Genomic DNA, 27,111 nt, shown 5'->3' with positions numbered 1-27,111 from the left:
CTTAACTGCGAAGTCCCATGAAAATAAAAAAGCAATGTCATCAGGTGGTGTGTGATCAGGTCCCTGTGCTGCAGTTGCACCGATCCTGGGTCTCGCTGACGACCAGCAATTTTCGGCTGGAATCTGGGTGCATCACGTATCCGCCTCTTACAAATGCAACATCATGACCCAGCTGAGAGGTTGCCCACTCAGCCAGTCAGTCACTGGGGCAGTGTCCCTGTGATGTTGTAATTGGAAGAACTCCAGGAGGCTGGTGACTCTGAGCTGGACCTAGGAGCAGCACTGAGGCTCAAAGATAGATAAGTATACTTTGTTTATTATGTCTCTGCACCCCCCACCTTTCATATTTTTTATGTCATGTGACTTCTCCTTTAAAGAAATATTTGCAACGTACAAACTGATCAATTCAGACAAAATTTGATTTTGCAAATTAAAGTGCAATTTATTTTGAAGTTATAAAAATGTCATATTTCAGAGAACACAAGTATTGTATTATAATTATACTTGTATTGTAATTATACTTGTCCAGAAAAGTGCTTCTTTAAAATAGAAAATGTAAGCTATATTTATTTGAACCTCAAACCCCTATGAATGCAATAGATAAAGGTGTAAAGATCTGAAGATTCTGTGACATTGCTAAACCTCTACATTTACATAGCATTTTTTTGCTGTTCTTTAGAAAAGAAAACACACACACACACACACACAGGGTAAACTTTTTTTTAAGGGCTATTAAATATTTGAAAGGTGATGGCTTTTGGCTGCATTTGGAATGGCACCGGAAGGCAGGCTGTATATATATTCCAGATCTTCAAGCTTCAAGTGAAACATACCTATAATTATAAACAAAATTAAAATAAATAAAGGAAAGAATCAAGTGTATCCATGTACATTACTAGAAAGGTTTCCTTCTACAGTTAGGCTTCATCCACACACCGTTTTTTTCTATCTATAAATCAGGATCCTGATTTATAGAGAGAAAAAGAACTCATTGGTTTCTTTGTGGTCATCCACACATCTGTTCCACAAATGAAAGAACGGGCTGGAGGCTCCAGTAGAAGTCAATGGGTCCATTAGATCAGACGACATATGGATGCACTATTCTGGTAACTCTGCCATTTATTTTTATTTTTCACTCATGCTGTTAACCATGTGTGATCAATAGCTATATACAGTGGTGCCTTGGATTACGAGCATAATTTGTTTGTTCCAGGACTGTGCTTGTAATCCAAATCCACTCGTAAACCAAAGCAAATTTTCCCATAAGAAATCATTGATATGCAGACAATTGGTTCCACATCCTAAAAATAATGATTTTTTTTTATTCTGAATACCATGTAGAACAGATAAAACAAGTGCAGGCACATTATAGCAGCAGCAGTGTGTATAGTTGAGTGTAAGATTCTGAATCTATATTACACAGAGCAGCCTCTCTCCTCTCCATATTACACACAGCAGCAGCCTCTCTCCTCTCCATATTACACACAGCAGCAGCACTGCCCTGACACTGTACATCTTTACAGTACAATAGTAACAAAATAGGGGAAGATTTAGCAAAGCCTGTGCAGGGGAGCAGTTACCCATAGCAGCCAATCAGATTGCGTCTTTCATTTTTAAAAAGGCCTTAAAAAACCTAGAATCTGACTGGTTACTATGGGCGACTGCTTCCCTGTTCCTCTGCACAAGTTTTAAAAAATCACCTCCATTGTTCCTTTATTTACTGTTTATAGCTCCAACCTATGCTGCAGTGCTGTATAGAGATTGTAGTCTATCATGCTGTCCTAACTGCTGCAGTTTCTTCTGGGCTCAGATATTAGTTAGATGTTAGGGGTGTGGCTAAAGAAATGTGGCGGCATAACCACGCCCACCTGATGACTCAACGTTCCCTCACTGGCAGGAACAGGAAACAGAAAGGGAACGTGACATCACAGGAAGTAAAGAAAACACAGGCAGAGTGGTCATGTGACTAAGCCTGAGAACACAGGAAGGGCTGTAAATAAAAAATAGAAGTGTACGTAGAATATGCAACACCCATAGAGGTCAATGCAATGCTAGTTTATTAAAATATCCCGGACAACCCCTTTAACCTCTTAAGGACCCATGTCGTACCGGTACGTCATGGATCACTGTCACTTAAGGACCCATGACGTACCGGTACGCGGGTCCTTTAAGAGGGCGCCGCGGACCGGCCGCATGCGATCGGGAGAGATGGCCTGCAGAAATACACTGCAGGCCATCTCTCCCTGTCGGCACGGGAGGTTGTTAACCCCCCCATGCCGACGATCGCCGCTATTGGCTTATCAGTTCAGATCAGCCAATAGCGGCGATCGGAACATTTCCGGGTCATCGGTGACCCGATGACCCGGAAAAAATGGCGGTCGGTGCTGTCCGAGGACGGCACCGACCGCCATTACTGTAAAAAGTAATGGTGGCCAGGTGCCACCGGCCCGATCGCCGTGAACGGCCGGCCGCTATCGGCCGGCCGTTCACGGCGATCAAAGTCCCCAAAAGTTATAAATACCTGCTCTGGACCCCTCAGCTAGGTAGCTGAGGGGTCCAGAGCAGGTATTCGTACATTACTCACCTGTCCCGGGGTCCTGATCGGCGTCTTCCGGGTTCGCGGCGTCCTCGTGTTCTCGTTCGGGTCTTCGACTTCTTCCGTGACGTCACGTTTGGCTATTTTCGGCTCCAGCGTCGGGTTTTTGGGATTTTCCGCTCTGCTGCCCTCTAGCGGCTGATATGTGTAATACACTTATCAGCAGCTACAGGGATGTTCAGTATGTAATAAAGTTTTTGTTTTTGTTTTTTTTTCAAATTTTTTTTTTCTATTTTCCGCACCCTATCGCCGCTGAGTGTTGATCAGCATCGCACGAAAGTGAGCTGCTAATCAGCAACTCCTCCTTTTTGGCGTAGGGTGTTTTTTTTCTATATCCTACTGCCACGGTCTGCTTATAAGTGCCGCACATAAGTGCCGCATTTATCAGCAACACCATTTTTGGGGTAGTTTTTTTTTTTTTTTTTATACTTACTGTAAAAAAACACGCAAAAAACACTACATTACACCACACTACATTGAATAAAGTTTGACACTACACCACTACATAGCCCATATACCAATCCCTATATAAAAGTGGCCCCCGGCGTGTTTTCGGCGTCAGAGGGATACGTTATTATTGCCTCCGACACCGAAACAGCCAGTGAGGATAAATGGGGGGGATCCTTCGTTCCTCCATTCATCCTCATCCTCCAATGACGTATCTGGGGGTAGTGTAGCATATGCTGCCTCCCGGACACATCTTTTCCGCCAGCGCCGTCCCAATAAGAGATGACGGTATGGCGTAAAATTCTACAAACTCTCTGAGAGTACCTCAGGGTACACTTATAGATTTAGGGTACGTGCACACTGCGGAATGGCGAAGGATAACTCTTTGTGCATTCCGCAGCTGGCACCCACCGGCGGACTGATGCGGGCGCGTGTCTCCGCCCGTGTCATAGACTCCATGTTATGCATGGGTGGATTCCATCGTCCGTCCAAAAAATGAATACGTTGGACAGAGAGCGGAATCCGCCCGTGCATAGAATGGAGTCTATGACACGGACGGAGACGCGCGCCTGCATCAGTCAGCCGGCGGGTGCCAACTGCGGAATGCACAAAGGGTTATCCTTCGCCATTCCGCAGTGTGCACGTACCCTTAGAATGTATGAAGGAAGGGACACCTGAATGCAGCCCCCAGATGCCCCCTCCCCCCCCATCCTCGGAACAAGTAGGAAGATCGTCCGGGAACTGATCTTCCCACTGCTGGATAAAGGTCACCACCTGTACGGGGATAACTTTTATACCAGCGCCCCCTCTTCCAGTCCCTCGCTGCCCGAGCTACTGTAGCTTGCGGCACGATACGATAATATCAGAAGCAGTAACAGAGCCCTAATATTTAGCAGCCATGGAGCGGACCCAGCGCTTCTCGATATGTGGGACCCCGTATCGCACCAGGACAACATTTTCCAGGTGACGTCCCCCACACTGGAGAACGGGAGACCCCAGAAGAAGTGCAGAGTGTGACGTAACAGGGGGATCAGGAAGGAGGAACAGGAAGGACACCATTTTCCAGAGTGACACCTGTCCTGATCACCCCGGCCTCTGCATACTGGATCGCTTCAAGGCGTACCACACGTCATTGGGGTTCTACATTATCTAAATTCTGTCCCTTATTCCTTTTTCAGGGGTCACGTTGATCCAGGGATTATTCTGATCGCCAATATGGAGTCGGGAAGGAATTTTTCCCAGTGATGAGGCTACTGTCGTCTGCCTCACGAGGGGTTTTTGCCTTCCTCTGGATCAACACAGGTTGAATTTGATGGACACCTGTCAATGTCAACCTTATAAACTAATAATTGGCCTAATACCCCCAAATAAATTAGAATGGTCCCTTTCCCCAGCTAAATAGATATGGCCGCCAATCCCATTAGAGGATGCCATGATGCAATTACAAAGCCTCTGTGCTGCCAGGGCAGTAGAAACCCCCCACAAGTGACCCCATTCTGGAAATTACACCCCATAAGGAATCTAACAAGGGGGGCAGCGGGTATATGGCCCCCTGGTGACGGCCACATTTGGGACGTGAAAATGAAAAAAAATGGTATTTTTTATTTTCACGGCACATGTTCTACACATGTGCCCGTCACCAGTGGGGTCCATATGCTCACTGCACCCCTCGTTAGATTCCTTATGGGGTGTAATTTCCAGAATGGGGTCACTTGTCGGGGGTTTCTACTGTCCTGGCAGCACAGGAGCTTTGTAATTGCGACATGGCCTCCATCCTCCATTCCAGCCTCTAAATGGCGCTCTGTCCCTTTGGTGGCTTGCCCTGTGCCCATATGGCACATTATGTCCACATGTGGGGTATTTTCGTACTCAGGGGAAATTACCCTACACGTTTTGCGTTTATTTTCTTTTTTAACCCCTTGTGGAAATGGAAAAAAATCAAGGCTAGACCAACATTTGGTGTAATTTTTTTAAAATTTTTACTTTAAATCATTCATCTTGTCATGATTTTTTCATTTTCACAAGGGGCTAAAAGGTAAAAAAAAACACTTAATGTGTAGCGCAATTTCTCCTGAGTACGGAAATACCCCACATGTGGACATAAAGCGCTATGCGGGCGCAGGGTAAGCCTCCAAAGGGAAGGAGCGCCATTTGGTTTTTTGAGGCTGGATTTGGCTGGATTGGATTTCGAGGGGCCATGTTGCATTTAAAAGGCCCCTGTGTTGCCAAGACAGTTGAAACCCCCCACAAGTGACCCCATTACGGAAACTACACCCCACAAGGAATGTAACAAGGGGTGTAGTGAGCATATGGACCCCACTGGTGACGGACACAAATGTGGAACAATGTGGCGTGAAAATGAAATATTACATTTTTTACACTATAATGTTGGTCTAGCCTTGAATTTATCATTTTCACAAGGGGTTAAAAGGGAAAAAAAAAACACAAAATGTGTAGAGCAATTTCCCCCGAGTCCGTAAATACCCCACATGTGGACATAAAGCGCCATGTGGGCGCAGGGCAAGCCTCCGAAGGGAAGGAGCGCCATTTGGATTTTGGAGGTTGGATTTGGCTAGAATGGATTATGAACGCCATGTCGCATTTACAGAGCCCTTGTGCTGCCAAGACAGTGGAAACCCCCCACAAGTGACCCCATTATGGAAACTACACCCCTCAAGGAATCTAATAAGGGGTGTAGTGAGCAAATTGACCCCTTGATGACTGGCACATTTGTGCCGTGAAAGTGAAAAAATGAAATTTTTCACTTTCACGTCACATTGTTCCACATTTGTGCCCGTCACCAGTGGGGTCCATATGCTCACTACACCCCTTGTTAGATTCCCTGAGGGGTGCAGTTTCCAGAATGGGGTCACTTGTGGGGGGTTTCCAGTGTTTTGGCTTCACAAGGGCTCTGTAAATGCGACGTGGCCCTTGAAATCCATTCCAGTGAAATCCAGCTTCCAAACGCTCCTTCCCTTTGGAGGCTCGTCCTGCGCCCCCTTGGCACTTTATGTCCACATGTGGGGTATTTCTGTACTCGGGAGAAACTGCGCTACACATTTTGTGTCTTTTTTTTCCTTTTATCCCTTTGTGAAAATGAAAAATTGAAGGCTAGAACAACGTTTTAGTGTAAAAAATACTTTTGTCTTTTTTCACGCCACATTGTTCGGAAAATCTGTGAAGCACCTGTGGGGTCCAGATGCTCACCGCACCCCTTGTTACATTCCTTGAGGGGTGTAGTTTTCTAGATGGTGTCCCTTTAGGGGTGTTTTTTAGGTTTTGGCACCCCAGAGCCTCTGCCAACCTGAAGTGGTACAGTCAGAAATGACCAAATATAACGGAGCCATTGAAATGCACTAGGCGCTCCTTTGTATCTGAGGCTTGTGGTTGTGTCAAATAGCGCAATAGGGACACATATGGAGTATTTCTATAAACTGCAGAAACGGGGCAATAATTATTGGGGTGCATTTCTCTGGTAATAGGTTCATAATTATGAAAAATATTGGATTACAATAAAATCTCTGCACAGAAAATTAAAATTTTCAAATTTCTAACACACTTAGCTTTTATTTCTGTGACTCCCCTAAAGGGTTAAAACACTTTCTGGATATGCTTTTGCAGAGTGTGGGGAGTGCAGTTTCTGAAATGGGGTGCTTTGTGGGGCTTTGTAAACACACAGTCCCCTCAAATACACTTTAAACCTGAACAGGTCCCTAAAAATATCTGATTTTGAAATTTTACCGAAAATTTGGAAATTTGCTGCTAATGTTTTAGGCTTTCTATTGTTTAAAAAAATGAAAAATAGTTTAATAAATGCCGCCAACATAAAGTAGACATGTTGCTAATGCTATTTAATATATAATTTATGTGATATAACCACTTTCTGTAAACGCAAAAAAGTTTTAAAGTTGGAAAAATGCATTTTTTCACAATTTTTCACGCTATTTTGTTTTTTTCATTAAGATTTGTTATTAGTATTGACTCCAATTTACTAGAAATGTGAAGTACAATATGTCACGAGAAAACAATCTCAGAATCAGCCGGATAGGTAAAAGCATCCCGAAGTTATTAATGAATAAAGTGACACTGGTCATATTCATAAAATTTACTCCGGTCCTTAAGGCCATTTCAGGCCCGGTCCTTAAGGGGTTAACTTATGACAAATACACCTGTGAAAGGCTGGAATAAGTATGACAGCAAGTGATTAGTTCGAAGCTTGTAAATTGGCAAGTATGAGGTTTTAGGTGAGTCCGAGTATGGCTAAATTGTAATGGTTAGGCAATTGGGTCAAAATATCACCAAAACTAGTGAACTGGCAACAGGTCATGAGTTCTCAAGACTCTCTGATGCGCTTGGAGCCTGTCTGCTTTGATCCCAAAAAGATCTGCTGTAGGACAAATTGCAAAAAAAAAATGCTGGCTGTATGAAAAAAAGTGACAGAAAATGCAATGCATTACAGCTTACTGAGTATGGGGCTGCATAGTACACAATATTAGGCAGGTACACAATATTAGGATAAAGGTAATGGATGCTCTACTATACAGATTTGTAGGAACAGTGAAATGCCTTACCAAATGTACAGCCCACAGAGTGGTTTCCAACCATACAATGTTCTACTTGTATAATGTCTGAAGTGTTCTATTGCAGTAGACCAATTGTGGAAAAACTGCCATACACAATGGCCAGAGGCAGGAAGTGAAGTCCTTGGCCCCAGTACAAAATGTATAACAGAACCCTTTCACCTAACATGTCATTAATAGCACTAGTGTCTTTGTTTGTGGCAGAGGGACAGACACCAGGGCCTGCCTTTGCGCCCCCTACAGAAATAGTCATCGCCCTGTCTGATATTTACTACACTTTGTAGATCGCTTTACTGCCAAGCAACTCTGATAAACACTTACATCAGTCAGCAATCAAATATAGCAGCTTTACAGAAGTGAACATGACCTAGGTTCACGGAATGGATTACTGCCAGCAGGCATTCCAACCAAAAGAGCATCCTTACAGGCGTTCTGCATACAGTACTGTTGAAGCTCCGCTGCTGCTTGGGACACCTACAAGAGAAAAAAAAACAAACGTAACATTTTTTGTTTCTCCAACAGGCAACCAATAGAGACATAAGAAGCATACAAAATATTCATAATTAGATAGCCACCCAGCTTCAGCACCCACTGACTATATACAAGTTTATCGAAACTCGATCAATGTTCCTTTAACATTTGTAATAATAGGGCTGTTCGGCCCTTAAAGGCTTATTCTACGCAGCAAACTGCAAGTATAAAGATGGTAATTTTTAACACTTCAACAAAAGTAAAACACTTATTAGACATATTTATGGGAATATATATATATATATTCTCAGTTATGATGGCAACCAAATCCATGTAAACAGAGAATGCAACTTTAATGGCATGATATCCAGTTTTTACATTTTACAGATTCTATTTTAAGATAATATATACATTGTACCCAAGTGATGTTAAACTTCCTCAGCCAGAAGCCTGCTGGCTTCCCACACTGTCCTTATTATACTGTCCAGGAATAAGTGGCTCCATGTGGTTTTAAATAGATTATGGAAATTCACTAAATGAAAGGCTAAACTTCACAATCTCCAAACTAGTTATTAACGGCTTGGGGACACCAGAAAAGAATGTTTATCCTGATGGTGTCTGTCCTGCTGATCCCACTGGCATAGCACACTGGTCCCCAGGGATAAAAATTGAGCCAGTCCTAAAAGGAATGAACAGACTCATCTTCTTCTAACAAAAAAACTGTAAAATTGGCACATGGCATTTTGTTTTTTTTTATCTTGAGGTTTTTTGCTATTGCATTTTTTTGTGGCTATACAGTTTTCTTAAAGCAAATATACCATCAGGCAAATCCCTTTTTTTTATATTAAGCCAATCAGCACCGCCACGGTCCTTTTTTTTTAAATGCCGCCCATTTCCCACGCTCTGTGATGTTCTTTTTTTTGTGCACCACCCCTGCTCTATGCACTGAGGGCAGGCCTGGCTCCCCAGTGTGACGATAGTACCCCCTCCCCCCCTCTGTCAGGGACGTTTTAATACGTTGGTGGGCCAGATGCACAGCCCTCAAGAGTGCCCCCCCCTTCCCTTTCGGCGCATCTCCACCCCCTGCGTTATCAGAATAGGAGCTCCACACAGAGTATAATGTACTGAAAGTGCCCCCACACTGTATTAAGAGCCCCAATACATACAGTAGTTTCCTTATAACATTATTTCCACCATACAGTGATTACATATTACATGAAAACTGCACTGAACAAAACAGAAAGATATCACCAATGGTACTATTACATAATACTGTCACACCATGACCCCTATCACTACAAGCCTATAACAGAGTGCAGTTACATCCAGTGGCTCACAGGGGGGCGTCTTCTCAGAATCAGTCACCTTTTCTTTTTCGCTCCATCCAGCGTGGGCCACCATGATATCTCCCCCGGCTGTGAATCTTCTCTCCAGAATCTGCCAAATATTTCAGGCTCCAACACATACAGTAGCTAGGTCCCTTGTACCCCTATATAGTAGTTACACCCTTCTAAGCCCCCATAGTTTTAAGGTGTCCCTGTGGTATATAGACCCCAGTGTGCTCCCAAAGTTATATACAGCCCTCCTGTGCGCTCCCCCAGTAGTATATAGAACCCCTGTGCACTCCCCAGTAGTATATAGCCCCCTGTGCACTCTCCCCAGTAGTATATAGCCCACCTGTGCCCTCCCCAGTAGTATATAACCCCCCTGTGCGCTCCCCACTAGTATATAGCCCATCTGTGCGCTCCCCAGTAGTATATAGCCCTTCTGTGCGCTCCCCAATAATATATAGCCACATTGTGCTCCCCCAATAGTATATAGCCCCCCTGTGCTCTCCAATAGTATATAGCCCCCCCTGTGCACTCCCTCAATAGTATATAGCCCCCCTGTGCGCTCCCTCAATAGTATATAGCCCCCCTGTGCACTCCCTCAATAGTATATAGCCCCCCTGTGCGCTCCCTCAATAGTATATAGCACCCACCGCCCCCTGTGTGCTCCCCCTCCCATATAACATTAAAAGAACAAACACTTATACTCACCTGGGTCCACGCGTCCCTATTCTCTTTCCTCTTAAAGCCGCACTGCAGCGGTCACAAGAGGCCGCTCTCCCCTTGTCCTGGCACCGGTGCTCCAGTGACATTGGGCGCCAACACTAGAGGGAGAGTGCAGCCTCTTGTGACCGCAGGAAGTGCGGCCACAAGAGTGACTGACAGGGAGGGAGCAAATGGCTCTCTCTCTGTCAGTGCTGCTGCTGAAGGTAGCTATGAGCACTCGTTAAGAGCGTTCATAGCTACAATGTACAGCGCAGCAGCGGGCGGGGGGCCTGCAGGGGGCGCCATGGATGGGTAAGTAGATTACCCATCCATGGCGCACCCCCCTGACAGGCTGGTGGCCGGAGCCCTGTGCGACTGGACTGGTCGCACATAGCAACGGACTGCCCGGGGGGGCCTTTAACCAGTGAGCCCGATGCACGTGCACCTTTTGCCCTCTGGTTAAAGCGGCCCTGCCCTCTGTGACCTGGCTTGATTGATTCTAATGGAGCCATGTCACAGAGGCTATTGTCACACTGGGGGGAGCCGGGCCTGCCCCCAGTGCATACAGTCAGGCCAGTGCACGGCAAAAGAACAGTGCCAAATGCAAGAGGTGGGGTTTCACAAAAAGGACCGCACCACCACTGATTGGCTCATGTAAAAAAAACAGAATTACTTACGGTAATGATGTTTCCGTAAGCCCATGACAGCACCCCTGGAAAGGACCTCCCACCGCAGGACAGGAAACCTGAGAAGATAAAAGTCTGACACTCCTCTCCACACCTCAGTTCTAAAGAGTATTCCAGCGGAACAACAATTCTCACTAGTGAGTAAACTTAAATAAACAATGAAACAATAAAAATATCAATAATAATTAAAATAATAATAATAATAATAATAATAATAATAATAATAATATGGGCGGGTATACCAGAGGGGTGCTGTCATAGGCTTACGAAAACATCATTAACGTAAGTAATTCTGGTTTTACCCAGACGCCCTATGACAGCACCCCTGGAGGAAAAACTAGAAATTTAATTAGGGAGGGACTACCGCAAAAAGAACTTTCCTACCAAAGGACAGATCAGACAGAGGATTTAGCTGAAGCCTATAATGGCGTAGGAAGGTATGTGGTGAAGACCAAGTAGCCGCCCTGCAAATCTGATCTGCTTGTTTTATCCAGCGGCTAATTGTAGGCCTGGAGGCTGTCTTCCCCTTGTTAACACCTGAAAACTGTACTAACAGGTTTTCAGATTTTCTGAAATTTTCTGTGGTTTGTAAGTATTTTGTGAGGCATCTTTTGACATCTAGAATGTGAAAGATTTTTTCTTTATCATTGGATGGGTTGTTACAAAAGGTAGGGAGGACAATCGCCTGGTTTTTGTGAAACTCCGACACCACCTTAGGAAGGAAAGAAGGAAGTGTTTTCATAATCACTCTATCATCTAGGACCTGAGTGTGAGGAGGAAAGGCTGAGAGGGCCTGGATTTCACTAGCCCTTCTAGCTGTGGTGATGGCAAGAAGAAAAGAGAGTTTGAGAGAGAGAATATTTAGAGGCAATGAGTCTAGTGGCTCAAAAGGAGGTTTCGTGAGAGCTTCTAAGACTAGATTTAAGTCCCATGGTGGGACCGTTATTCTGGAAGGAGGATTTAACCTCACCGCCCCTGTGATGAATCTCTTGATTAGCAAGTTGTCAGCTAATTTTGCATTTAAAAATGTACTAAGAGCAGAGATCTGCACTTTGAGGGTGCTAGGCTTTAGGTTCTTTTCTAGACCTGCCTGAAGGAACCCCAGGATAAGAGGGATGTTTGGTTCCCCCAAAGGATTCTGTCTGCCCTGTGTAAATCTTAAAAAGGCTCTCCATGTTCTTAGGTATATTGAGGAGGTTACTTCCTTTCTAGAGGCCAGCATGGTGTTGATTACTGAATCTGACAGTCCCCTACCTCTCAGTATTACCCGCTCAGCATCCATGCAGTCAAGTGCAAGTGTGGTGAAATTGGATGAACTATTGGCCCTTGCGTCAAGAGGTTGTGGATTTCTGGCAGAATCCACGGCTGGTCTACCGACAGAGTTCTCAGAAGCGTGAACCACGGACGTTTTGGCCAGAAGGGAGCTATCAAGATCATTCTGGCTTTGTCCTGGACAATCTTCTTCAGCACCCTGGGAATAAGGCTGATTGGGGGAAAGGCGTACCCCATCTCCCTGCTCCAATCTTTAGCAAATGCGTCTATTGCTGTTGGATTTTCTGTTGGGTCTAGAGAACAGAACCTCTTCAGTTTCTTGTTCCTTCTCGAGGCGAACCAATCTATTGTTGGAGAACCGAACCTTTTTACCACCTTGTAGATTGTGATTGGCTGATTGTGGTCCTGCTGAGAAAGTCCACCTGATGGTTTAGATTTCCTTTTAGGTGGACCGCCGATAAGGACAGTAGGTTGTTCTCTGCAAAATGAAAGATCTGCTGGGAGAGATGGAGGAGGGTTTGGCTGCGAGTGCCCCCCTGTTTGTTGATATAAGCCACTGCTGTGGTGTTGCCTGAGTAAATCTGTACATCTTTGAATGATAATAGAGGAGAGAGATCCTGTAAGGCCTGGAATACCACATATAGCTCTTTGTAGTTTGAGGTCTGATGCCTGAGATGTTGAGGCCACCTGCCTTGGACAAAGGTCTGATCTGTGTGAGCCCCCCATCCCCAGGGACTGGCATCTGTTGTAATTCTTATCATTTGTGAGGGGTTCCAACATACTCCCTCCCTTAGGTTCTGAGGAACTAGCCACCACTGCAGACTTACCCTTGCTGTGGAACTCAGGAGAAACTTCTTGTTGAGTGACTGTTGGCAACCGTCCCAGTTGTTTAGAATGTCCATCTGCAGAAGTCTTGTCCTGTACTGAGCCCACCTCACTGATTGTATTCATGACGTGAGGAGACCTAGCACCGACATTGCTTCCCGTAGCGTTGGTGTCTGAGAAAGGGATAAGTCCATGGTCCTCTGTCTGACCAGTTCCTGCTTTGTGAGGGGAAGAAGAGACATTTGTTGAGATGAGTCTAACAGAGTTCCAAGAAAAACACATTGCTTTGAGGGCACCAAATTTGATTTTTTTAAAGTTTATGTTCGATCCTAATGTCTGGATTATCTCGGAAACTAGTGTGATGTGGTGATGTAGCTGTGCTTCCGAGTCCGCCACTAGGAGGAAGTCGTCCAGATATGGTACAAATATTATGTCCTGCTTCCTGATGAAGGAAGCCATGTCCGCTATTATTTTTGTAAATGCCCTCGGGGCTTGGGAGACCCCAAAGGGAAGGGCTCTGTACTGCAAGTGAATCCATTTATCTACTATCCAGACTGCTACCCTCAGAAATATTTGATGAGACGTGTGAATAGGCACGTGGTAGTAGGCGTCTTCCAGATCTATGGAAGCCATCACACAGTCCTGGAACAGGAGGTTTATTGTAGATTTTAAGGTTTCCATACGAAACCTCTTGTATTGCAGAAACTTGTTCAGACCCTTGAGATTTATGATCACCCTGAATGATCAGTTTGGTTTTTTGACTAGGAATAGAGGTGAGTAGAATCCTTTCTTTTGTTGATCTAGGGGGACTGGGGCTAGTACTTGTTTTTGTATTAGAGAGAGAACTTCTGTTTCTATAATTTTCTGTTTTACTGTGTCTGTTAATCTCCTGGTGGGGAGAAATCTGTCTCTGGGAAAACTCCTGAACTCCAGAAGTCCCAATGAAATTGAACTTAGAACCCAAGGGCTGGGGGAAATATTCTCCCAAGCCCGGGCGAACTGAGACAGACGACCACCCACCGGGAGAACGTCATTGTTGGGAAGATTTTGGTTTGTCATCTTTAGAGTTAAAGATGTATCCCTTCCCTTTTGCTGGCACTCTAAATCTTTTATTGTCCTGAGTATTTCGAAAGGGCTTCTTATATTGTTTTTTCTGCCTAAATGTCTCCTGTGCTTTAGGCTGTGCAGGGAACCCTTTTTTCTATCAGAGGCTTTCTCTAACAGCGAGTCCAAGACAGGACCGAAGAGGAGACTGCCATCACAGGGAATACCGCAAAGTTTTCCTCTAGCGGTGATATCCCCTTTCCATGTCTTGAGCCATAATGCTCTTCTAGCGGAGTTGGAAAAGTGCGGCCGCCTTAGCTGCCAATTTAATACTGTCCGCGGAGGCATCTGAAAGAAAATCAGCAGCTTTAGCTAAAACAGGGATGTCTGCTAGGACCTTTTCACATGCAGGGTCATCAGCAATCTGAGACTTTAATTTAGCAAGCCATACCCTTAGAGACCTTGCCACACAGGTGGAAGCTATGCTAGTTCTCAGGATTCCCGTAGCTGCTTCCCATGTTCTCTTATTATAGTACTCGGATTTTCTATCCATAAGGTCCGACAGGGTACCGATATCGTCAAATGGTAGGCTATTTTTCTTTGCTAATTTTTTCACCGGTGCATCAATGGCCGGAGGTTTATCCCAGGTGTTGGAGTCACAGTCCTCAAAAGGATATTTCCTTTTGAAGTACCTGGGGATAAAAAACTTCCTATCGGGATTTTGCCATTCTTTATCGATTAAAGCTTTTACACTCTTATGAAGTGAGAAGGTACGAGACTTTTTAGGAGTTAACCCCTAATATAAGGCATCTTCTGCAGATAAAGGGGTCTTTTTCTCTTCAATATTCATAGAGGTTTTTATGGCTTTAATTAGCTGGTCAATATCTTCAGTAGGGAAAAGAACTCTAGAAGATGGACCACCCTCCTCATTGTCTGACGGGATACATTCAATTTCCCCTTCTTCAACAATTTTTTCACATATAGGAGCCTCTGATGGACAATCCTCTTCAACATTAATAGAGGCAATAGACATGACAGGGGTTGAAGTAGTAGGCCCCAACACTCCGAACCCTCTAAGGGATGCCTGGACTTCATCTCTGACAATCTGTTTCAAGGTGTCAGCTAGAGATGATGTCTCCTGAGCTAGCAATCTGTCAATACATGGCTGACATAAGGATCTAGGGTGGTCATCAGGTAAGGGAACTCTACACTCTCCACACTCCTTATGGTGGCGTTTAGAAGTGGCTTTTTTAGAACTTTTATCAGAAACCTAAAACAAAACCACATAGAAATGCTATATTAGCACAAAAAAAGGAAATGCATACGTTCACCAAGATGTATCCCATCACCCCAGGTACCGGGCTCTCATGCTGTTTTTCCGGTCTTTCTGGTCTGCTGGGTTTTTTCGTGCTTCTCCTTGGCTGATCTATCTGATCTTTCTGATTTGTCAGACCTGGAGGAGCGATCATGGCGTCCTTTTTCTTTCTTGCCCGAAGATTCACACATGCTGAAGGCCGTAATGTGCACCAGACAGGTGGGGCTGGCTGGCTGAGTCCTCCGCTCCTGGACGCTATAGGAGGCATGCACAAGGAAGCAAGCGTCCCCTGGCCTTTTGAGAATGCCGGGACCGCCGAGCTCCCCCTCCGGATGCAGCGTCCCGGCGTCTGACGTCAAAGGCTCCGTCGGAGCCTACGTCATGATGCTACTGGCGCTCTGACGTGGCCACGCGCGCACACCCCCAGGCGTCCTGGAAAGCAAGATGGAGCGCACACCGCGGCCCGCCGGGGCTCGATCGGAGCCTACGTCATGACGCTACTGGCGCTCTGACGTGGCCGCGCGTGCACACCCCCAGGCGTCCTGGAACGCAAGATGGAGCACACGCCGGGGCCCGCCATGCGCTCTGACTGGTGAGACAGGCACGGCCCGCTCTGCCCCAGCACCCGGCTCCCATCCGAAACAACAGAGACCGGGGACTGGAGGGGAGGAATCCCGCCTTGACCAGGGGAGCTCAGACCAGACTTAGGGCTGCTGTTCGGCAACAGACTTCTGCCCTCAGGGAAACCCCCAGCGGATCAGGCTAAAGGGGGGGACCTGCAGCCGGCGTGGAGAAGGTAACTTCATCCCTTATGGGACTCTTCAGAGACCTCCCATCCGCCGGACAGGAAACCTGAACTGAGGTGTGGAGAGGAGTGTCAGACTTTTATCTTCTCAGGTTTCCTGTCCTGCGGTGGGAGGTCCTCTCCAGGGGTGCTGAAATAGGGCGTCTGGGTAAAAAGATGTACCTGATAGTACATTCACTTTAAAATTCCAGCAGGGCATGTTCATCATTTTTCCAATACAAAACTAGGAATTAAATAAGGAATTTAAAAAATAAATAAATAAATAACACACACTCTGCAGAAGTGTGTGTCTGAAAAAAGCCTTGTGGAGAAACCTATGGAAATTGCCTAAAAAATGTAATACATTATTATTGTTTATTTATAAAGCGCCCTTAGTTTCAGAGTGTAATAAAAGCAATAAGGGTAACAAACAGGAACATTACAAAATCAAAACACATTGAAGGCAAATGGCAGACTGGTACATGAGGATAGAGGACCCTGCCCGCGAGGGCTTACAATCTATATACATATTTTAATTAAAGGGGTACTCCAGGCTGGGGGGCTTTTTTGCCTATGGCTGGGGAGGTGGTGGATGAGGGCAACGACATCCATTTACCTCCCCGGTTCCAGCACCAGGTCCTTGACGCTATGGTCCATGCTGCCTGGCCGCTTCCTGGTCTCTAACACGGGCTTGAGATATGACGTTTCAAGTCCGCTCAGCCAGTCAGTATGCGAATTTTCTTATGTTTGCGCAAAAATTTGGGAGCACTGATAAATTCTCCATATGTATAACTCCCTGTACAGAAGTTGGATGTAGCCCTTGGGAATCCTGGATAAAGCCATAGGCTGTATGTGTTTTTTTCCAGGCAGTCCTCGGACTCCAGATTTGAGGAGTTAAATGCTGAAGAAGTTGATGAACCCAAACACTTTCATGAAGTTCGTCCAACACTACTCATTTTAAAATGCAATAATAAATTTCTTATTTGGATTTCAGCTCTGACAGCTTATAGGCAAATATTCCCAACGGCATTTAGAGATCTGCAACCACAGCATTAAGGGCCTTTTACATGGTAGTGTTGCTAGAAACGTTCCTTCGGCCAATAATCGGTCCATGCAAAGTGATGGCAGTAGGCTGAGGACCAAACAAATGCCTAATCCTCGGCTGCTTGTTTTTTTTTTTAGCAAGCTTTAAAATTTATCGTTGTCCACCTCACATCTTTCTGTGTAAACAGGGTTGTGTATGGTTAATAATGATAAAAGAAAACGAACAGCACAAATATGTATATGTATATATATATATATATATATATATATATATATATATATATATATATATATATATATATATACACACACATACACACATCTGTGCTGTCAGATACCAGGGCTGCACAAACGATACAAGGATCCTTCATACAGCCCGGCAGCTTGATTTGTAGTGCCATGTAAAGGCCCTGTAAATGAGCGGCAACTTCGCTGATTGGCGCTCGTTTGTGGCCCCCACTGCCGAAAAGACCTTTAGATGAAAAAAAAAAACTTTTAAGTTGGAATGGCAGCCATATTGCTTGTTAACCAGTTTGACTGTACCAAAGACTGTAAATAGTGAAGGAAAACACTACGCCTTACTCTAATTAAAGTGTAACTACCGAAGTTAAAAACTTCTGACATGTCATAGCAACATGTCAGAAGTGTGTATCGGTCAGGGTCCGGCTGCTGAAAACCCTGCCAATCGCTTAAACGAAGGGGCAGACGCGCACGCTCTGCCCCTTCATCTCCACTGCAGGGAGGTGAATTCCATAGACTGCTCGTATTTGTATCAATTCACCTCTATGTAGCGGAGATGAAGGAGCAGAGTGTGCGCACCTGCCCTTTCCTTCTAGCGATCGGCAGGGTTCTCAGCAGCCGGACCAGGACCGATACGCATTTCTGACATAAGTTTTAACAATTCTAGTCAGGGCCGCCATCAGGAATTTCGGGGCCCCATACAACCAAAGTGTCTGGGCCCCCCACATTAATAAAAAAAAAAAAAAAAAAAAATAGTGTGTTGGCCCCACGCCTTGCTGGGAGGTATAATTTGGTTCAGATTAATTCTAGAGAACTGGCTCATATTCCCCATTTTCCCCAGTGGCTTAAAATGTAACCTCTGTTATACAGTTATAAAATTGTAGAACCTAAATGTGAACAAGGTGCAATGTAAATGTCACCATACAGACACTTACTTGTATAGCTGTCTCTTGTGCTCTGTATGCAGTGCATTATATTCACCCTTGCAACGTACAATTTATAGCGTGTCTACAAGCCCAGCGGGGCTCATTATGATGGAGACTAAAACTTACACAAGAGTGGGGTAGGGGTTCCCCTGTATTCAGAATGCTGTTGAGTACTAGGCAATGCCCCGTTTGGGATTATTGAATTTCGAGGGTCTGGGGGGCTGTTTGATTTGCATATGTTCACCAATATCCCCCCCCGGTATGCTCACTAACATAGAATGTTGATAAGGCTAATATAATGAGGCTGTTCCATGTTAGTGAGCATATACAAATCACCCCCCCCCCCCCCCAGGCAGACTAGTTTAGCTCACCCAAGCCAGTGATAGCGAATACATGGCGGTGAGCAGGTCTGTATTTAGAGTTCATGCCGCCCTAGGCACTTTGCACGCTGAGGCGCCCCCCCCCCCCCCGATTACTGTACATGCATGGTATATACCCTGGCACTTGGGTGCCGCTCTGCTTGATGCCCGCTGTTCTCATCAAACAGACGTGATGGAGGAAGGAAGGAGGCCGGGGACGTCTTAGTTTGGGGGCCGCTTCTGTCCAGTGTTGGACTGGGGTACCTGGAGCCACCAATATACAACCAGTGAGACACGACATGCTGACCCGCTTCTTTCCTGAATTCATCTGTATCTGTGACAAATCTCAGAACACCCTCCATTTATACAGCTCTCAGGGTATGCTGGGAGTTGTAGTCTCTGAGAGGACAACCCTTTAATAAATCACTGTGTGCAGAGTCTCCTGGTGGTTGCAATCTGTGGGTGACAACCATCAGCCCTGAAGGTCCAGCAAAACATCTGTCTACAGCCGCAGTTATCATAGGATTGTACTACTGTACTACAACTCCCAGCATATCCTGAGGGCTGAAGACTGTCAGTACATGCTGGGAGTTGTAGTGCCTGCAGCTGTTGTAGTTGGGTCCTATACACTGGATGCTTTGTGGCACATAAGAATACATAGATCTGTGGGGGCTCAGTGCAGGGAAGTGACCCCAGAACATCACTAATAGGGGATACAACAAAAACATCTCCCCCTATATCTTATTAGAGATGTTCTGGGGTCACTTCCCTGCACTGAGCCCCCACAGATCTATGTATTCTGATATGCCACAAAGCATCCAGTGTATGATGCACCTAGGACCCAACTACAGCAGCTGCAGGCACTACAACTCCCAGCATATCCTGAGGGCTGCAGACTGTTCTGGGAGTTGTAGTGCCTGCAGCTGTTGTAGTTGGGTCCTGGAGGCGTTGTGGGAAATCAGAATACATAGATCTGTGGGGGCTCAGTGCAGGGACGTGACCCCTGAGCCCCCACAGATCTCTGTATTCTGATCTCCCACAAAGCCTCCAGTGTATAATGCACCTAGGACCCAACTACAACAGCTGCAGGCACTACAACTCCCAGCATTTACTGACAGTCTACAGCCCTCAGGATATGCTGGGAGTTGTAGTGCCTGCAGCTCTTGTAGTTGGGTCCTAGTTTAAAAGTTTGGGTTAGTGTACTGTAGTGACCGCAGGGCTGTGTCAGTACACTACCGCAAACAATACACTGACCCATTGAGACCCCAATGGTACACAGGCTCTGCACACTATAGAAGTGATAACAATGCAGTTACTAATGACTCACAGGTGACGTCTTCTCGAATCGCTAACTTTTTGCTTTCTTCTCCATCTGGCGCAGCATCATGAAGACTTCTCTGACCATAACTCGTCTGCAGGCGGGCAGCTGGGGGTGACTGGGGAAGGGAGGCAGCTGGGGGTGACTGGGGCAGGAGGGCAGCTGGGGGTGACTGGGGAAGGGAGGCAGCTGGGGGTGACTGGGGCAGGAGGGCAGCTGGGGGTGACTGGGGCAGGAGGGCAGCTGGGGGTGACTGGGGCAGGAGGGCAGCTGGGGGTGACTGGGGAAGGGAGGCAGCTGGGGGTGACTGGGGAAGGGAGGCAGCTGGGGGTGACTGGGGAAGGGAGGCAGCTGGGGGTGACTGGGGAAGGGAGGCAGCTGGGGGTGACTGGGGAAAGGAGGCAGCTGGGGGTGACTGGGGAAGGGAGGCAGCTGGGGGGGGGACTGAGGAAGGGAGGCAGCTGGGGGGGGGGGACTGAGGAAGGGAGGCAGCTGGGGGGGGCTGAGGAAGGGAGGCAGCTGGGGGGGGGGGGACTGAGGAAGGGAGGCAGCTGGGGGGGGGGGGACTGAGGAAAGGAGGCAGCTGGGGGTGACTGGGGAAGGGAGGCAGCTGGGGGAGCCAGGGAGAGCAGCTGGGGGAAAGGGAGAGCAGCTGGGGGGCAGGGGAGCAGCAGGGAGGGGCAGCTAGGGTGGCAGGGGAGAAGCTGGGGTTCAGGGGGAGCGGTAGGGAGGCAGTGGAGAAGCTGGGATTCAGGGGGAGAGGCTGGGGGTCAGAGGGAGAAGCTAGGGGTCAGGGGAGGGGCTGGGAGGCAGGGGAGCAGCTGAGAATGCAGGGGGGAGAGGCTGGGGGCAGGGGGGAGAGGCTGGGGGGGCAGGGGGAGAGGCTGGGGGCAGGGGAGAGGCTGAGGGTTAGGGGAAGAGGCTGGGGGGTCAGGGGAGACGCTGGGGGGTCAGGGGAGACGCTGGGGGGTCAGGGGAGACGCTGGGGGGGCAGGGGAGACGCTGGGGGGGGGCAGGGGGAGACGCTGGGGGGGGCAGGGGGAGAGGCTGGGGGGGCAGGGGAGAGGCTGGGGGGGCAGGGGAGAGGCTGAGGGTTAGGGGGAGAGGCTGAGGGTTAGGGGGAGAGGCTGGAGGGGTCAGGGGAGAGGCTGAGGGTTAGGTGGAGAGGCTGAGGGATCAGGGGAGAGGCTGGAGGGGGCAGGGGAGACGCTTTGGGGCAGGGGAGAGGCTGAGAATGCAGGGGGGAGAGGCTGAGGGGTCAGGGGAGACGCTGGGGTCAGGGGAGACGCTGGGGGGCAGGGGAGAGGCTGAGGGTTAGGGGGAGAGGCTGAGAATGCAGGGGGGAGAGGCTGGGGACCGGGGGAGAGGCTGGGGGGCAGGGGGAGAGGCTGAGGGTTAGGTGGAGAGGCTGAGGGGTCCAGGGGAGACGCTGGGGGGGCAGGGGAGACGCTGGGGGGGCAGGGGAGACGCTGGGGGGGCAGGGAAGACGCTGGGGGGGCAGGGGAGAGGCTGAGGGTTAGGGGGAGAGGCTGAGGGTTAGGGGGGAGAGGCTGAGGGTTAGGGGGAGAGGCTGGGGGGGCAGGGGAGAGGCTGGAGGGGTCAGGGGAGAGGCTGAGGGTTAGGTGGAGAGGCTGAGGGATCAGGGGAGAGGCTGGAGGGGGCAGGGGAGAGGCTGGAGGGGGCAGGGGAGACGCTTTGGGGCAGGGGAGAGGCTGAGAATGCAGGGGGGAGAGGCTGAGGGGTCAGGAGAGACGCTGGGGTCAGGGGAGACGCTGGGGGGCAGGGGAGAGGCTGAGGGTTAGGGGGAGAGGCTGAGAATGCAGGGGGGAGAGGCTGGGGACCGGGGGAGAGGCTGGGGGGGAGGGGGAGAGGCTGGGGGGCAGGGGGAGAGGCTGAGGGTTAGGTGGAGAGGCTGAGGGGTCAGGGGAGACGCTGGGGGGTCAGGGGAGACGCTGGGGGGGCAGGGGAGATGCTGGGGGGGCAGGGGAGACGCTGGGGGGGGGCAGGGGGAGACGCTGGGGGGGGGGGGCAGGGGGAGAGGCTGGGGGGGGGCAGGGGGAGAGGCTGGGGGGGGGCAGGGGGAGAGGCTGGGGGGGCAGGGGAGAGGCTGAGGGTTAGGGGGAGAGGCTGAGGGTTAGGGGGAGAGGCTGGGGGGGCAGGGGAGAGGCTGGAGGGGTCAGGGGAGAGGCTGAGGGTTAGGTGGAGAGGCTGAGGGATCAGGGGAGAGGCTGGAGGGGGCAGGGGAGACGCTTTGGGGCAGGGGAGAGGCTGGGGGGGCAGGGGAGAGGCTGGGGGGGGCAGGGGAGAGGCTGGGGGGGCAGGGGAGAGGCTGAGGGTTAGGGGGAGAGGCTGAGGGTTAGGGGGAGAGGCTGGGGGGGCAGGGGAGAGGCTGGAGGGGTCAGGGGAGAGGCTGAGGGTTAGGTGGAGAGGCTGAGGGATCAGGGGAGAGGCTGGAGGGGGCAGGGGAGAGGCTGAGGGTTAGGTGGAGAGGCTGAGGGATCAGGGGAGAGGCTGGAGGGGGCAGGGGAGAGGCTGAGGGATCAGGGGAGACGCTTTGGGGCAGGGGAGAGGCTGGGGGGGCAGGGGAGAGGCTGGGGGGGGCAGGGGAGAGGCTGGGGGGGGCAGGGGAGAGGCTGGGGGGGGCAGGGGAGAGGCTGGGGGGGGCAGGGGAGAGGCTGGGGGGGGCAGGGGAGACGCTGAGGTCAGGGGAGAGGCTGGGGGGGGGGAAGGGGAGAGGCTGGGGGGGGCAGGGGAGACGCTGAGGTCAGGGGAGAGGCTGGGGGGGGGGGAAGGGGAGAGGCTGGGGGAGAGGCTGGGGGAGCAGGGGAGCAGCTGAGGATGCAGGGGGGCGGGCGGCCGGGAGCAGGCTGGTGGGCAGGCTGGTTCCCTCCCCCCATGCAGCGCCGGGGTCCGGGGTCCGGGGCAGGTGTTGAGCTTCCGGCACACACAGTTTGACAGAGGCCGGAAGCTCCCAGCTGCAGCCCCGCGTTCCCGGATCTTCTCTCCTGCTCGGCGATGACGTCACATCACGTGAGCGCCGCCGAGCAGGAGAGAAGATCCGGGACCGCGGGGCTGCAGCTGGGAGCTTCCGGCCTCTGTCATTGTGTGTGCCGGAAGCTCAACACCTGCCCCGGACCCCGGACCTCGGCGCTGCATGGGGGGAGGGAACCAGCCTGTCTGCCCATCCTTCTCCCGGCCGCTCCGTCACCCCCCCCTCCCCCCCCCCTCCCGGCGCGGACTAGGCACCCGTGGGCCGGTGCTCCCCCCCATCAAAAACAGGTGGCAAGGGGGGCCGTGCGGGCCCCCCTAGCGTAGCGGACGGGGGGCAGCGGCCGGCGGGCCCCCCCCCCCCATGTCTCTTAGGGTCCGGGCCCCGTACGGCAGTACCAGTTGTACTGCCTTATCGGCGGCCCTGATTCTAGTTACACTTAGTTACAGTTTTTGATGCAGCTTTTTGACCTAAACCAAACCGGAAAAAGTATAAATGAAAGAAACATACTTCCCTTTTGTATCCACTTCTGTTTCACTGAAAACTGCATCAAAAACTGCTTTCTTTCGTATTACACGGCCTGATCAGTAATGTAAATGAGCGCCCATTTGTTACATCAGCTCTCATTTACTGATCCTATTACACAGATGCACAAACATAGTTAGCGATGTCTGTGTAGTCCTTACTTTAGGCTATGTTCACACAACGTACGGACAACGTCCATTGTTTAGCACTCAAAAACTGCGGCCATTGTATTGAGTGTCAAACAGCCGCTATTGTTGCGTTGAAAATTGCAATGAAATCAATACCAGAGATAACTGACATGTTAATTATTTCAATGGCCATAGCAAACAATGGCTGTCGTTCAATACTTTGTGTGAAACAACATCCGTTGTTTGCATTGACTTTACAACAAATCATTGCATTATAAAAAAAAAGGCCATTGTTTTGATTGAAAACAATGGCCATTCTTTTCATAAAAAGAATGATGTGTGAACATACACTACCGTTCAAAAGTTTGGGGTCACCCAAACAATTTTGTGTTTTCCATGAAAAGTCACACTTATTCACCACCATACGTTCTGAAATGAATAGAAAATAGATTCAAGACATTGACAAGGTTAGAAATAATGATTTGTATTTGAAATAACATTGTTTTTACATCACACTTTGCTTTCATCAAAGAATCCTCCTTTTGCAGCAATTTCAGCATTGCACACCTTTGGCATTCTAGCTATTAATCTGTTGAGGTAAGCTGGAGAAATTGCACCCCACGCTTCTAGAAGCAGCTCCCACAAGTTTTATTGGTTGGATGGGCACTTCTGGCGTACCATACGGTCAAGCTGCTCCCACAACAGCTCAATGGGGTTCAGATCTGGTGACTGCGCTGGCCACTCCATTACCGATAGAATACCAGCTGACTGCTTCTGCTGTAAATAGTTCTTGCACAATTTGGAGGTGTGTTTAGGGTCATTGTCCTGTTGTAGGATGAAATTGGCTCCAGTCAAGCGCTGTCCACTGGGTATGGCATGGCGTTGCAAACTGAGTGATAGCCTTCCTTATTCAGAATCCCTTTTACCCTGTACAAATCTCCCACCTTACCAGCACCAAAGCAACCCCAGACCATCACATTACCTCCACCATGCTTAACAGATGGCGTCAGGCATTCTTCCAGCATCTTTTCATTTGTTCTGCATCTCACAAACGTTCTTCTTTGTGATCCAAACACCTCTAACTTGGATTCATCCGTCCACACATTTTTTCCAGTCTTCCTCTGTCCAATGTCTGTGTTCTTTTGCCCACCTTAATCTTTTTCTTTTATTGGCCAGTCTCAGATATGGCTTTTTCTTTGCCACTCTGCCCTGAAGCCCAAAATCCCGCAGCCGCCTCTTCACTGTAGATGTTGAAACTGGTGTTTTGCGGGTACTATTTCATGAAGATGCCAGTTGGGGACCTGTGAGGCGTCTGTTTCTCAAACTAGAGACTCTAATGTGCTTATCTTCTTACTTAGTTGTGCAACGCGGCCTCCCACTTCTTTTTCTACTCTGGTTAGAGCCTGTTTGTGCTGTCCTCTGAAGGGAGTAGTACACACCGTTGTAGGAAATCTTCAATTTCTTAGCAATTTCTCGCATGGAATAGCTTTCATTTCTAAGAACAAGAATAGACTGTCGAGTTTCAGATGAAAGTTCTCTTTTTCTGGCCATTTTGAGCGTTAATTGACCCCACAAATGTGATGCTCCAGAAACACAATCTGCTCAAAGGAAGGTCAGTTTTGTAGCTTCTGTAACGAGCTAGACTGTTTTCAGATGTGTGAACATGATTGCACAAGGGTTTTCTAATCATCAATTAGCCTTCTGAGCCAATGAGCAAACACATTGTACCATTAGAACACTGGAGTGATAGTTGCTGGAAATGGACCTCTATACACCTATGTAGATATTGCACCAAAAACCAGACATTTGCAGCTAGAATAGTCATTTACCACATTAGCAATGTATAGGGTGTATTTCTTTAAAGTTAGGACTAGTTTAAAGTTATCTTCATTGAAAAGTACAGTGCTTTTCCTTTAAAAAATAAGGACATTTCAATATGACCTCAAACTTTTGAACTGTAGTGTAGGCTAAAAGTGTAAAATAATAAAGTTTATACATGCCTCTCCACGCTCCCGGTGTTCTCCTCCCTTCTGCCCACCGTCCCCAGCCGCCAGTGAGACTTTAGAGCTGGTCTCTGAAGCGACAGACTGCTCAGCCAGCCGATGATCGTTTCATCAGCTGATTGCTACCTTCATTACAGGGAGCAATAATCTGCCAAATCGGCCTGATTATAGGCAGATTATTATTATTATTTAGTGTTCCACTGCTGTCTATATATATATATATATATATATATATATATATATATATATATATATATATATATCACAATAAACAGCTCCCACAACTCTGATGTTATACACCTACTAAGATAAGGTTAACTCAAGGAGCCAATCAGCAGGAAAGCTAGTCCAAATCAGAGCTATCATATATGGAGCACTGCCAACATGAATTCTATGCTCACCCACAGACAGCAGCTCCAAATGGGAATGCTGTGTTTACTTAGCAACGTTGGAAGTGCATGAGACTGTACACTGTCTAGAAACAGTTCATGTGCAATACTCTCTGGGCAGCATTTACATTTCTTTTTATATATCCAATAAATGCTTCTAATCATATTCTCACACAGGAAACACTGTAGCCAAAGGGAACAGTTTTTCATTCCTAAATAAATATCTGCAATTTCACAGCATTCTCTAACCTGCAATTTAATTGGCTTAAAATGCCCCAAGCCAAATATTTCACAGCAAGGTATGTGGGCACGATACAATATCTGGATGCCATGTTCCATATAAAGAGGGGAAAACATACCATAAGGGAAGCGCTACAGCTGCTGTGGGTCCCAGAGAGAGAGGGACACAGCCAGGGCCGTATTAGGGTAACATCCCCAGGCAAAAAAAATCAGGGATTCACTGGCATATTTTGTGACATTTTGTACCCCTACCTAGGTCATTAGTTTAAAGTGCTGCCACTATTTGGCAAATGGTGGAGCAGTGTAATTCAGTGGTGTCACTATGGGGCAACAGCTGTATGGTCTGCCTCTATTGAAGGTACACCACTGATTTGGAACAACTTTGATTAGGGTCCTTCTACACAGACAAATTTTTTGAAGCCAGGAACAGACTATAAACAGAGAACAGATCATAAAAGGAAAGAGTGAGATTTCTCCTCTGTTCATATCCATTCTTGACAGATATCTGCCAAATATCTATGTGTGTAAATGGACCCTTAGGAACATAAGTGTGAATATGCAAACGGCAGCTTTGTTCAATAGATTAGTTGAAATTCCTGCAACAAATCTGCCAGGTGTGAATGAACCCTTAAAAAGTAAATTAAACCAGAACCGCTCTAGTAGTATTAACAGTATTTAAGGTAAGGTTACATGATGACCGCTAAATTTTCAGCCTACGGCACTTTTACTTTCCTGAGATACCACCTAATAGGAGCCAAATAGACCCATTATGTTACATTTCCCTTATGTTACATTACTGGCCGGTAAAACATCTGCAGAGTATCATGTGAGTAGATATTATCTTACTGGCTCACACTATCATTACCAATCATTTCATTATCTGGGTTAGCAGCTCAT

The 27,111-nt window shown here is 48.0% G+C and overlaps 1 protein-coding gene across 1 annotated transcript in view; it reads right to left on the bottom strand.

The window, feature by feature from the left end:
- Positions 1 to 416: 416 nt before the first annotated feature.
- Positions 417 to 27,111, bottom strand: part of GNG10 (G protein subunit gamma 10) — a 31,097-nt gene continuing 4,402 nt past the window's right edge. The window contains exons 2-3 of the mRNA XM_069962138.1: positions 7,945 to 8,097; positions 417 to 833 (exon numbers count right to left, since the gene is read on the bottom strand). Of these exons, the coding sequence (XP_069818239.1) occupies positions 7,972 to 8,097 (126 nt within the window). The 3' untranslated portion in view covers positions 417 to 833; positions 7,945 to 7,971. The remainder of the gene's footprint in view (positions 834 to 7,944; positions 8,098 to 27,111) is intronic.

This window comes from Dendropsophus ebraccatus, chromosome 3, assembly GCF_027789765.1.
Source record: "Dendropsophus ebraccatus isolate aDenEbr1 chromosome 3, aDenEbr1.pat, whole genome shotgun sequence".
Taxonomy (NCBI): Eukaryota; Metazoa; Chordata; class Amphibia; order Anura; family Hylidae; genus Dendropsophus; species Dendropsophus ebraccatus.
Note: the sequence above shows the minus strand (reverse complement) of the source record. Positions and strands in the feature narration are given on the sequence as shown.